Below are 13,289 nucleotides of genomic sequence, written 5' to 3'. Positions count from 1 at the left end.
AGTTCAACTTAATTTAGGATGGGGTTTTATAAGTTAAATTTCCAATTGTGTACTGAATGTGTTGATTGCTAGGCTATTAGCTGTCTTGGAATGGAGATGAAGAAGAATGTCATTCAGTCATTCAGTTTTGAAGGGTCCCATATGTCATGCAGATTTCAGGAGTGATTCTTTTTAAAAATATCAGCAACAGAAATGCTGGGATTTAAAAGCTGATCTTTCATGAACTGCAGTTTTGGAAAGGGGGATGTATTATTGCTTCTCTATGTATTTTGAATTCTTAATGTTTTGGCCAATTATATATACTTTTCAGATTTTTTTTATCTAGTAGTTTTTATTTTTAATCTAGTATTGTAGTAGTAATATAAGTAATGTATTACGATACTGTCATAGTATTACAGTAATGCTTTAAGATATGGCCTAAAATTTTTAAAGAAAGCGTTGCCTTCTGTGCCTTTTTTAAAGTAACTTCGTAAAGAAAGGAACTTCTGAGCCTTTCTTTCATACACAAGTAAATATGCTATGGCTAGGAATATATTCAATTTGTGAGTGACACAATTGAGAAATTAGATATAAGGGAGACTGGGTTAGCTCTTTATGCCTTCATAAAGTTCTTAGACATTGACCTGGCAGCAGAGTTTGGTACACAGATATATTTAGGAAAATATACCTTTTACTCTTCTAATACTGATTTTTTTCATGCTTTATTTCTCACAGACTTTGAGTGGGGTATCAGTGTATATTATTGTGGAGCAAAGCAGTTCTATGCAGGAAACAGGATACCCAAGGGACTTACTTAAAAGACCTGAACAGGAAAGCGGGAAGCCAGAACTGTCTGGGTGTGAGCAGCAAAGCAGTACCTGGTGTACTGAACCCAGTTACTCTTCATTAATTAACTCTTGAGAGAAGTGTTAGGACTGCAAAGGGAAAAAAGGCAATACAAGAATAATCTTTATTCAGATACATTTGTATAAAGTCTGTGCTAGTCTCTACCCACCAAATCTAGGGCAGTGTTATCTACCCGATCCCTCCTATATATTACTGGAAGAAAGAGAACAGAAGAACTAGTGTGTCTTACCTGAAGAACAGATCTGTAGGGGCTTGTAGACTATAGGATGTGGAGTATAAGAGAAGACTGAGTAATTCTACCATTATCTTCATCATGGCTTCTTCATGAGATGGGGGTCAAAAAAGAAGTACTGATGAAGAGAGACAGATGTAAAATTTCCATTCCTACAGCCTCTCAAAGTGACTGCTTGTTCAAGAATTTTTGACAGCCTCACAGTACTTAGTATCATTATTGAGAAAGATGTCAACCACTGATGCTAGGTGCCATGTGGAAATAAGTGATTCTTCAAGCTGTTTTCTATATGGTGACTTTTTGTTGAATTCTTGATTGACATGCAGCCAAAATGTGTTCTCAGGATCCCAGGTGTTTTTTGGAAAGATAATTGGGGGTATACAAGAGGCTTGAATGTCTTCTGAGTCTGGCTGTGGCTAGCCTTTATTGTTTTGAGGGACCATAAGCTTTGTTTGTTTCGGATACATTTTAAAAATTGTATTGATTAGGATTACATGCAGGATTAGTTCTACTTGGGTGTTTCTTTTCGGTTAAGCTTGAATTTGTCATTTCAATGGAAAGAGAGATGGACATTGAAGAAAATTTGGTTTGGGGTTGACCCATCTCTAAGAAGATATGATGTACAAGTGCTTTGTTAAAAAACAATTAAAATTAAAGTATGATTACTGTGGTATTTTGAGATCTCTTTTATATTCATGCACTTTAGAGTCCCTGAATCAGGTTTCTAAGGCACCTCACTAATCTCTGGAATAAGGAGCACCAGGACTGTTACCCAGACTTTCAACTTTGGTTCATAATAGTTGAGAAGAAAAAAATCTTTCTTGGAAAAAGAGCTTGTCTGTAGGGAGAAAGTGAAAAGCTTCTTTAGGAAAAGATCCAGCTACCTTCATCAGTCTTCCATGGAGATCTTGGCAGCACTGACTAAACAGTCAATTAAAAGAACAGGATATAATAGTCCGTCTGTATCTGGATGAATAATGAGTCAGAGGAAGATGATTTTGGTGTCTGAAATTGAAATTCATGACATTTTTAGTCTGTTTCTTACTCTTGATTATTTTCTTGCAACACAAAATCTGTGAGAAATACCAGAATGGATCAGACCAAAGCCTACTTTTCTTTCCCAACACAGAATGATAACAGGAGTACAAGAAAAGGAAAGAGTATAGATTAATGCTTGTCCTTATCTCCTAATTTGTTCCAGCAAGTGGCACTGTAAGGATGTCCTGAAATGTTTTTGTTTGTTTTTAAGAGCAGGGATACATTTTTTACTAATCTCCTTTAAAGCCCCATTCTGTATATTCTGCTGGTAGTCAGTTTTACATGTCTAAGGTCTACATTTTCTTAGCACATTTGTTTTAGGACATATTCAAGAACATGTCTGATTGAACAGGCAGATCAAACCTAAGCACTGCAGTAAGCTATGTAGCCCATCTTGCTTCCCATCCTCATCCTACTAGCAAGCATCTTATGTTATGGGAAGAGCTGAGTTTCACACTGATAGGAAGCTTAAGAACCTTTAAGGCATAATATGGCCTGACAGATGCCTGTCTGTCTAGAGGATGGGTGGGCTAAAAGTCTAGAAAAATTATACTTTTTATAGCTAATATAACATACCATCTATCTTAAGATATCTGTCATAAGGTTTTCTATTTTAAGATACCAGATAAACTCTTCCTGTATGTCCTGTATGGCTAAAAAATTGCATCTATCTTTTTCCTGTTAGGTCATATACCTATGGAAGGCTATGCTGAACTGTTCAAATGATTTTGAACGAAAAATGCTCCCTTTCCAATCTAAACACTAAATCGAAAACTTCATTTTACTGGAGAGTTGTATTAGTAGGGATTTAAATAGAATTGTCTATATTAGTTGTTCTGATCTTGAAAGTGAATTAGCATATCTCATTTTCAGTATGAATTGATTGTTCTAGAATATGAATCTTTTTCATCCGATGTTTGTACATGTTCTAAAAACAGTAGTTTTTGTTCTTCTTTCTAGTTCCTTGACAGGAAAGGAACAAAAGGACAGTTCCTTTCGTGCTCTTCACAGAAGCTTGTAGATTAATTATCAGTTTTCCTAGTGAGAGTGAATAGACATTTTGAATATTAGGAAATACACAAGTGCAGTTGTAATGTTTTTCAAAATGCCTTAGGATGTTAGTGATGCAGGCTGTACACTTTACATAGCAGAAGTTAAGGAAATGCAGGTTTTTCACAGATGTTTTCTTGATTTGTACAGAAAGGTACAAGGTTCATGTTCAACCAGATTTACATTCATGTAAAAATGTGACCCCAGGTGATCAAACATGTGCTAGATTTCTTTGCTAAGAAAAATACCAGATTGTGTACTTAGTAATGCTAATGAGTTTTACTGATGAGGACATGAACAATAATCTGTTACACTTCTTAATAGCAGAATGTGTCTCTTCTCCCTATGTTTCAGATAGATGTGGACAGAATTAAGATGCTGTCTTCACATATTTTAGAAGAATAATAACAAAGAAATGTTACATTATTTTGTTGGATGATGTTGATTAAAAATGCTATCCTGCTGTTGGCTGACTTTTGAAAAACATGTATTTTTTGCCCTCCCCACCCCTTCTATCTCACAGCCTTCTTTCTTCGATAACATATTCTCCCAAATCAGAGCGTAAAACACCTGAGCCTTTAGTTCCAGCAGACAGTGATAATGAAAAGGGCGAAAGGAATGGAAAGAAGGTCTGTTTCAGTGTGACAGGTGATGAGCAGGAAGATTCTGGTCATGACACCATCAGCAACAGGGATTCTTACAGGTAACTCCACTAATAATATTTTTGCTTGTCCATCAAATAAATGAAGCCTACAGAGTTTTAGACATTCAAGTGGTCATGATATCAAAATAAAATGATTTTAACATCTCTAGCAGAGGAATATTGAGAATCATGATATGTTACAAGATATGCATCTTCATGACTTTCTCTTTTATTTATGATTACAGATTACTTATTAGATCTCAATTTCCTTAACTTTTGTGGGCTATCACAGTCAGAACTGTAAAACTTTCTGTTAGGTTATCTGTGAGTCTTACAAGAAACAGAGAAATGTTTTTTTTTAGGATGTTTACCAAAGTGAAACCAAATATCTGCCATGGAAAGCCAGATAGCAAACAACCGCTCCTGCTGGTTTAAGAAAAAAAAATCTGAACCGCAGCATGTGTTCCCTGTCTTCTTCCTTGCTGAAAACTGTAGCATCATTGCATCTGTAGAAATTGTAGAAATTACAGTGCATTACTTTTATTGTGAATTAACATACAAGGAATTTTTGAAAGGAAGGAGTAATTACAGCAAACAGATCATTCTTCTGTTGCTTAGAAATAAAAATTAACTACACTTGATATAAAATCTAAATTAAAATTTTAACTGCAAACAAAATAAGAGTTTGTTACTTCTTCGTTATTATAGTGCTCAGGAAATAAATCCCTATAGGATCATAGCTTTTCTACAGAGAACCCTGTGTTGCTGAGATTTATTTCGTGAGTTACTATTTGATTATTGCAGAATGATAAATGTGAACTCTTAGTCAGAGGTAGGAACAGAAATATACATACAAATTTGAACAGAAAGATGTAGAGATGGTTTACACACATTAAGTACATCTCATTTCAAGCAAGGTGAACACAAGCAGAGTGCAGTTCCAACTGAAGTGCATTTGGGGGTTTCTGCATGTCCGTGATGTGTCAAACCATCTGTGCAGGAGTTGCTCCAGTGGTCAGTGCTAGCAAAATCTGGAAATTCTTGAAGTTCCCACTTGGTACAAGATTTGTGTATGGAGAACGAAGATGCAGTTCTAGGATGTGGTTGACCTTTTGTTTAAAATATCCTTTTGTTCTGATACCACTTAGTGCATTTCTTCTGTAGCCTTTTGTAGTTCACTCTGCCTGTTTGGAAAGTAATGAAATTTAGGATTTGTGTGTGGAAAACTGATGAAATCTGTGAGCTTAGATCACTTACTAGAGTGAGGTTGGATTTTTTTTTGTTCTTAATTTTCTTTAAATTACTTCAGGCAATACTTAAAATCAACAGATCACAGTATATTGTTAGGCATAGTATTGGAAACTCGTAGGTTAATTTTAATTGTTGGAATACTCATTTTGTGTTATGGAGTCTCCTTCTAAGCCTTACAATACAACAGCATAAACCAGAGAATGATACAGCTAAGTAGTTACGTCTGATCTGTTTCTCATTTTCCTGTGTTTTATTTTCTCATGCTTTGCACAATCCAGTTTGGAGTGACCTTCATTTTCCCTTTAGAGACTTTCATAAGCAAATGGAATTAGAAAACATTTCTTAATGTTTCTTAATATCCAGCCAGAAATTCTTAATACTCCTTGGGACTGTGCACTCTCTGGTAGGAACATGCTGTTACTGATGTCTTTTCAGCCATTTAATGAGTATGATCATGATTATATCATCTTGCTACTGTTAAAACATTCTCCGCATTTGCAGATATAGTTGGCTGCAGGTCCAAAATATATACCTTATCCACAAAATGTAACTCAGTATGCCAAAAAATCAGAAAGAAAAAAGACGACTAGGACATCTCTCGGGTACAGAAGATACTTGCAGCATTATATATAAAATAAAACGATGAGTACCTTGGTTTATAGATATATGCACTATATTACATATAGTTCATAAAAAGCAAAACCAGACCACTGAGGATAAATGTGCTTTATATATATACCTATATTTTTAGACATTACCTTGGGTTGTTGAGACTCCCTCTGCTGGTTAATTGCTTTAATGTACCAAGTTTCTTCTGCTGAAACCAAATGATTTTCATGAAGTGACTAAATCACTCCCTGTTGAAGACTTTGAATTTAAATTTATCTTGACAGGATTTTTGGTGCAAAAGGATACATTTTACTCTGTTTATGCTGCTGAAGTAGTTATGTTATCCATCTACTTTCTGTACAGAACAGTTGATTTCTGAGAGAGAAGATGAGGTGAATGAGTGTAATATCTACAGCAGCAAAAGCAGAAACATTCATACCCTAAGATTAGCTCATCCTCACCTGTTCTTCGTGCACATTTTAACCTCCAAATCTCCCTATTAGACCAATGTAGGCAACATTTTGTGTGTGAAAATTTGCAGGGAAGTCATAGATGCGTAAATCTATACATCTCTCATACAGTGAATGGTTGGAAAAGATGGGATCGTAAGCTTTAGTTTGGCTGGCAGTGAAAAGTAGCTGATGGGTATTTTTTGTTATGATGAAATGGATCCAATATCCTCTAAACTTGTTTTGAACTCCAGTTAGCAAGTCATAAACCAGAAGATGTTGTTATTTGTATTACGTGTATGTGCATTAGGAAGACTAGGAGTGCAGAATTTGTGACGTTCCTAAAACATTTGAGTCCATAGCTCCAAAAACTGTCATGTGTGTAAGAAAAGTTGATTGTTTGGCACTGAAAATGTGTATTTTCAGCCTGTGAGTACTTGTTCACATACACAATGAAGGGATCAACTGAATCACCTGTGTTTTGGGAGTCTGGCCCTCTGAGTCTGAAACCAGACGGAACCAGGGCTGCAAATTATATGCTAGCCTAAATTTAGTTGCTGATTAAGAAGTACATGGACCATCTCAGCATTAAAGTAGAAGGGGAGAATAGCAAATAATTTCCAAAGTTTTGATATAGAACCAACATTAAAGAACATGACTTTATGTTCCATTTTGTTTTTTTATTGTTGTTGTTTGTTTTTTCCAAGTGACTGCAACAGCAACAGGAACTCCATTGCCTCGTTCACCAGCATTTGTAGCAGTCAGTGCAGTTCGTACTTTCACAGTGATGAAATGGATTCAGGTATGTTTAGAAAAGCCAGCTATGAATCTGTCATCAGTTCCTTTTGTTCCTTTTTATTCTTTTCATTTGCCCTGCAAATTGGAGTTTTTGTTTTAAAAGTGCCTTCTCCCTGGTAATCGAAGTGTCTCATTTTGTTTCTGCTTAGCCAATGGTGCAGTTAAAAGTCCCTCTGTGAAAGAGAGCCAACATTCCAGAAAGTCTGTAAATAGGCTGAATTAGTTAGAGCTTGTGGGGAAGGACTGTTTTTAACCGCTTTCATACCTTGACCTTGAGAATGCTTTAGATGGCACATTTTAGGTGAGGAGCATTTTGGGTAAGTACGGAATGCTCTCCCAGACAGCACCAAGACCCAGAATGCAGGATACATTTGTATATATTTGCAGGAAGGAATGTAGACCACATGGAAGCACATTCTTGTTTATACCGTGACAAATTGAATTTAAATAAATGCAGCTGCTAATAGAACTGAGATGGAATTTAACTACATGGAGTACAAGGTCATGTGCTTAGGGACTAATAATAATAAAAATATTTGTTCTAAACTGAGAGTTTATCATTTGGGAATGACTTAGGAAAAGAAAGAACTGGGCATATTTATTGAATGTAAGCCACCACTGAGAAAGAAGAAAATTCTTAGAGAAGAAAATTTTGTCCTGATAATATCAGGAGAGGTATTTTCAACTGAGATGATAGTAAAATATTAGTGACACTGTTGAAGATATCTGAGAAACCATGTGAATTATACAAGTCCAGTCAGTCTAGTCTTGAAAATTCTGTTTTCAAGATATAAAGCATGTAGAACGGCACAGATACACAGTAAAATGATGAAGGAAATGAAAAGTATTAATCCATGAGGAGACTTAACTGCCTTTATCTCTAAGCTGAGATACAAACACTGTCCAGCATCATGCTGAAGTACCAGCTGAGGTGTCTAGAACAATATATGTGTGCTAGCCAAGCCCAAATACGGTGTTTAAGTTAACAAATACTGCCACTCAGCTAAACTCCCACTCTCCTGATGACCTAATTTTCTTCTAGTTCCAAGGCTGACCTGGCTAACTCCAGAGCAGGACTCTTTTGCACTGTGCTCCATCTGTTAAAATAAAAAGCCTGAGAAGGATTATAACTACTGGCTATAGGGCCTCTGAGGGAGCTAAAAACAAAAACAAAAACAAAACAAAAACAAAACACACACACACACAGAAGAGCGCTATTGAAGTGTCTCATTGGCAAAAGAAAAAAGTGAGTCCTGACCCCAAACACATTTGCCTTGAAATATGGCAGCTTGTTATCCAGCACTGCAGTAAAGTGGAACAAAGTTTTAAGCTCAAATTTGGTCATTTTGCCAAAGTCAGGTGATGAGGTTGAGTGAGCAAGTGAATGAAATCAGTGACATAAGTGAGCCCCTCTCCTTTTGTGTGTATGAAGTAGTTCTTTATACTATACTTACAGCTTCATACCACATACAGCATTCGGATGCTGTATTTTTGTTAAAGTACTGAAACACCAGTCACTATTAAAAAAATAGCGGATAGTTACTGATTTAGGTTATTTAGCTATTTAGTCTTGTGGTTAGGATGTTCTCCAGGACAAAAGAATTTGGTATTGTTTCTCTAAAAATTGTTCCTGTATTTTATCCAGTGACTCTTTAATGTAAAATACGTATAGAGAACAGTTGCATGCCATAGGCTTCTGGGTAATACTTTACCAGGCTGGTACCTCCAGCCATAGTGGGTATATAAAAGCCTGTGGATCAGTGTTTGTTCACAGCAGATTATCCAAGCCGTAAAGATTCTGGGAAATAAACTGAAACTTCTAAACAATTCTTAATTTCAAAATATTTTTCAGGTGATGAGCTTCCCATAAGTGTTCGAATCTCTCACGATAAACAGGACAAGCTCCATAGCTGCTTGGAGCATCTGTTTGGTCAAGTATGAGATTATTTTTCATAGATCTAGTACTAATATCCATGCTTGAGCTAAAATATCTATAGCAAATACTTCTTTTTCTTTTTACTTTTGCTTTCCATTGTTTCTTTGGATGGTATGTATTGATTCCTTGTTCTTCTGTTCGCTGTAAATGGTTCAAAGTGACTAAATTAAATGGGATCTTAGATTTATTCTAATATTCTCTAGTCTTGAGTATAAACTAGAGCCATTAGGTGAGAAGGAATCCAAAGCTACTTTTTCACTAGTTCATATTTCTTAAAGAAGAAATTCTTCTTGCTGTGAAGAGAACATTGTGCTCACAGAACTTTGATCCCAACAGGTAGATTCAATCGCCAACCTTCTGAAAGGACCAGCCGTGGTGAGGGTCTTTGAACAGACAAAATACTTCACGCCAGGTCGAGGTCTGCAAGGTAATGTTTAAGCGTCCCTCTCGGAATTAAGAGGTGGCTCTCAGAGAGAATGGATGTGGCTGTACATGCTTAGAGCTGGGTGCTGAAGAACTGATGGTGATTATTGTCGCATTCTGCAGTAATTGCTCTTGGAAATTTTAAAGTACATCTTAGTAGTTTTAACTGAAAACTTATTTCTTACACACTACACTTCTTTATTCACTGCATGATGCATATGCATATTTCAGCCCTTTTGGAAAGTTAGCTTTAAAGCATAGACTGAACTGACCGTAAAATTGCCGAGCTTTTGAAGCAAGAGTGGGTTTTATATATTGCAGGAGTTTTTGCTTAATTTTTGTCTCATTTGAGACTGTTGAAGTAATTTCTAATTTATATAATTACTGCCTTTTTTAGTGTTTTACAGATATTTTATTTGTGAAACTGTTTCATAAATAATTTGCAAATCTAAGTTTATATTCATAGTAATGGTCATACCAATTGAAAATATGTATTATTGATAGTTATAAAAAAAATCCTACATGTAATTTTAGATATTCTGCTAGCACTTACCTTATTGCTTAAGTCTATCACCTGTTGATCACCAAGGACTTACGTATACATAAGACTGTATTAAAAAGTGATGGGAATTTCTTTTAGTAAACTAAGTTTAAAAAAGTAAGAACTCAACGGGAGAATAAATGTTGGATGGTTAATATGTATAGTTGTATGGTGTGTTTAGTGACCCTGCATATGTCTTTTGGCGAAGAGCTAATGAAGATCTGCCTTCTTGCTATCTATAATTTTTTGTAAATAGGCAAAAATCCTCTTGAAGCAATTAGAGCATAATTATTGTACATCAACTATCTTGCCTTACAAAGTCTCATGTACTTCCCTCGCAGTGAGTTCGCGAGGAAGATGGTATAGCCTCCTCTTTATCACTCTCCTCCTACCCTCCCGTCACCTTTTTCTATAATTTGAGTGAGTATGGAGCATGAGTGTTCATATTGTTTTGAACTGAGTACCTGTCAGTCTCATATGACAAAGTGTATCCTTGCAGTGAATGTCCAGTTAGACAAAAGATATGGATAAGGCAGATATTTTATCTACTGTCTTAACTGTGTTCATGAGCAAGGAACACTTTCAGTGATTTGAGGGATAAACTAGGCTGAAAAGCCTAGGCAGTAAGCAGTTTTGTATTAAGATTAATTTTCTGAGTATTTTGTTGAAGCGTATTCTCTACTGCAAGTTAAATTTGCAAATTAATTGAACTATTCCTGTCTAAACTGTGTTTTCACTAAATAATTCTGTAGTGAACTACAAAATGTTTGTAGGTGGCTGTGTTCAAGATACAATTTCAAAAGATCACCAGCATCTTCAGGATTGGATTCAATTTTTTCCTATATTTGCCTCTAACAGGTCTAAGTTTCCTCTTACTAAATGGAGCCCCAAACCTTCTATCTTATGTACTAGTTCCAGAAGAATTGTGTTTTGAAATGCTGCTTTGATTAAGTCAGGAGATTAGATAGCTACCTTAGACCTGTCACCCTCATTTAAAGACAAGTAGAGTCATGGGAGATGACACCTCCTTGTTGGGTGAAAACATTTGGGAAGAAATGTCTTTCTTTGGCATTTGCACAGGATTTAAACAGAATGTTGTTGTTGTCTTTGCTTAGAGTTTCAGCAGGAAATGGAACCGAAGCTTAGCTGTCCAAAGAGGCTACGACTTCACATTAAGCAAGACCCTTGGAACCTTCCCAGCAGTGTCCGGAGTCTTGCCCAGAATATCAGAAAATTTGTGGAAGGTTAGTACGGAGAACATGACTGTAAGTAAACACTGAGTTTATGATAGTGAGCTGGAGGAAGGAAGTGTGAAGGGTATAAAGGCTTTGCTGCTAGGCAACAGTCTATGAGAAATACCTGAATTTGAGGACACCTTTGTGGTTACAAGGTTACTGGAGCGTATCTCAGCTGTCTGATTATCACCTTATTGACTTCAGATGCAGAAGAGAAAAGTGAAAAGTGAAACAGATAAAGAGCTAAAACCATACACTGTGCTGGGTTATTTCAGTTGCTGCTGAAGTCCAGGTGGCTTGAATGATCTGTCGCAAAACATCATGAGTTTTGTGCATGAAATGGAGCTTTCTTTGAAGTTAGACTCCCTTTCTTTCTTACCATTTTCTTTTGGAAAAGAAAGATTGCAGGACTTTTGGCTTTCATCTGTCATTGGGATCATTTCCTATTTCCCCCCTTTGTGATAAACCAACCCACTGCCACTGTTTTTCACTCACTCCATCACAGCTGATCCCATGTCTCCTTAATCTGCTCTGCCTTCCTCCCGTGATCACCCAGTATTCTCTTCCTATTCAGTGCTAGTTGACAATGTGAGCTAATGTTTTCTATTCTGTTGCCTGACTTTATAAGAAAGCAAACTGCATTTCCTCTCCAGAAAATCTTACATGTAGCTTTTGCCTTGTTTTGTATGCTGTTTAATAAAGAAACAGAAATAACGAGCAAAATTATTTTTATAAAACTGCTCAGTGCTGCAGTATGAATCTTTGCATGGGAACAAAAATTGGCGTCAATTGTAGTTTTAAGTGATTTGTGTGTATGTTTACCTATTTTCATTTTGTTGGCTAATCTTTTTGGTGTTCCATAAAGAAACTGCTAAATATCAGATCAATGGAAAAGAACTTTGTGATAAGTTTTATTAAGATAAAAGTTCAAGAATCCACCAGCCAAAACAAACAACTCCTCCCTCTCTGACTTTCAGTATTTCTCATTTCAGATATGATTATATCTGAAATATGTCAGACCCTGTGTTAGAAAATTATAACAATAAAAACAACAATATCCCTTATTTTGCAGTTGATCACAGTGGGTAGACTCTTTTTCATAAAATCACAGAATGCTTAAGGTTGGAAGGGACCTCTAGAGGTCATCTAGTCCAACCCCCCTGCACACGCAGGGTCACCTAGAGCACGTGGCACAGGGCTGCGTCCAAGCGGGTTTTGAAGATCTCCAGAGAAGGAGACTCCACAACCTCTCTGGGCAGCCTGTTCCAGTGCTCTGTCACCCTCACTGTTAAGGAATTCTTCCTTAAGTTCCAGGGGAACTTTTGGTGCTTCAGTTTGTGGCCATTACCTCTAGTTCTGTCGGTGGCCACCAGGGAAAAGAGGCCAGCACCATCCTCCTCACTGCCTCCCTTGAGGTACCTATAGACACCGATCAGGTCCCCTCTCAGCCTTCTCTTCTCCAGGCTGAACAGGCTCTCTCAGCTCTCTCAGTCTCTCCTCACAGGGCAGATCTTCCAGGCCCCTGATCATCCTTGCGGCCCTGCGCTGGACTCTCTCCAGCAGCTCCACATCCCTCTTGTACTGTGGGACCCAGAACTGGACACAATACTCCAGATGGGGCCTCACCAGGGCTGAGTAGAGGGGCAGGATCATTACATTTTTAATGTAATTATGGTTGTCACTGAGTGAAAAATGAAAAATTTGGGATCCTTTTTACTGACAGTCTAGCTATACACTATAGTTTTCAAGTATATTCAAGTATTATTCATCATTTCTTTTACAGTTAGGAAAGAATGAAACCTTGTCTCTTTAGCAGTTCTTTATACCACTTTAATAGCCTTCTGAAGCTTAACAACTCATTTTCGCCTACCTTGTGTGCCATAAAAAGACTTTAATAGACTTACCCCATTTGAACTTTGATCTCTCATATTAAGCTCAGGTCATTCAAATAAATTTTGTTTTACATCTACCACAAAATTTCAAAGTAGAGTTCAGCAAGGTCCAAGGACCTGCTGCCTCTCTGTAATACAAAACTCCTCTTTTTACAGTGCTACTGATGATGCTATTTATTGGAAGGGATCCTGATGCTTACTGAACGATAAAACTGCTGACATTTTCCAATGTTTTGGAAGTTAAGATAAATATAAGTTTTTCTCTTGTTAATAAATTATATTAACTGAGTCTATTGCAACTGTCATGCTTGCAAATGATGTCACGGTTTAGAGATCTGAATATTAA

General features: G+C 36.7%; 1 protein-coding gene across 1 annotated transcript in view; it reads left to right on the top strand.

Moving 5' to 3' along the window:
- Positions 1 to 13,289, top strand: part of PREX2 (phosphatidylinositol-3,4,5-trisphosphate dependent Rac exchange factor 2) — a 163,744-nt gene that overhangs the window by 96,310 nt on the left and 54,145 nt on the right. Inside the window, exons 27-31 of the mRNA XM_088529745.1 lie at positions 3,690 to 3,869; positions 6,826 to 6,920; positions 8,769 to 8,851; positions 9,189 to 9,279; positions 10,932 to 11,060. Coding sequence (XP_088385871.1) covers positions 3,690 to 3,869; positions 6,826 to 6,920; positions 8,769 to 8,851; positions 9,189 to 9,279; positions 10,932 to 11,060 — 578 coding nt within the window. The remainder of the gene's footprint in view (positions 1 to 3,689; positions 3,870 to 6,825; positions 6,921 to 8,768; positions 8,852 to 9,188; positions 9,280 to 10,931; positions 11,061 to 13,289) is intronic.

This window comes from Tinamus guttatus, unplaced genomic scaffold (assembly GCF_059628265.1).
Source record: "Tinamus guttatus ecotype Peru unplaced genomic scaffold, ASM5962826v1 Tinamus_guttatus_pri_ptg000343l, whole genome shotgun sequence".
In the NCBI taxonomy this organism is placed as follows: Eukaryota; Metazoa; Chordata; class Aves; order Tinamiformes; family Tinamidae; genus Tinamus; species Tinamus guttatus.
Note: the sequence above shows the minus strand (reverse complement) of the source record. Positions and strands in the feature narration are given on the sequence as shown.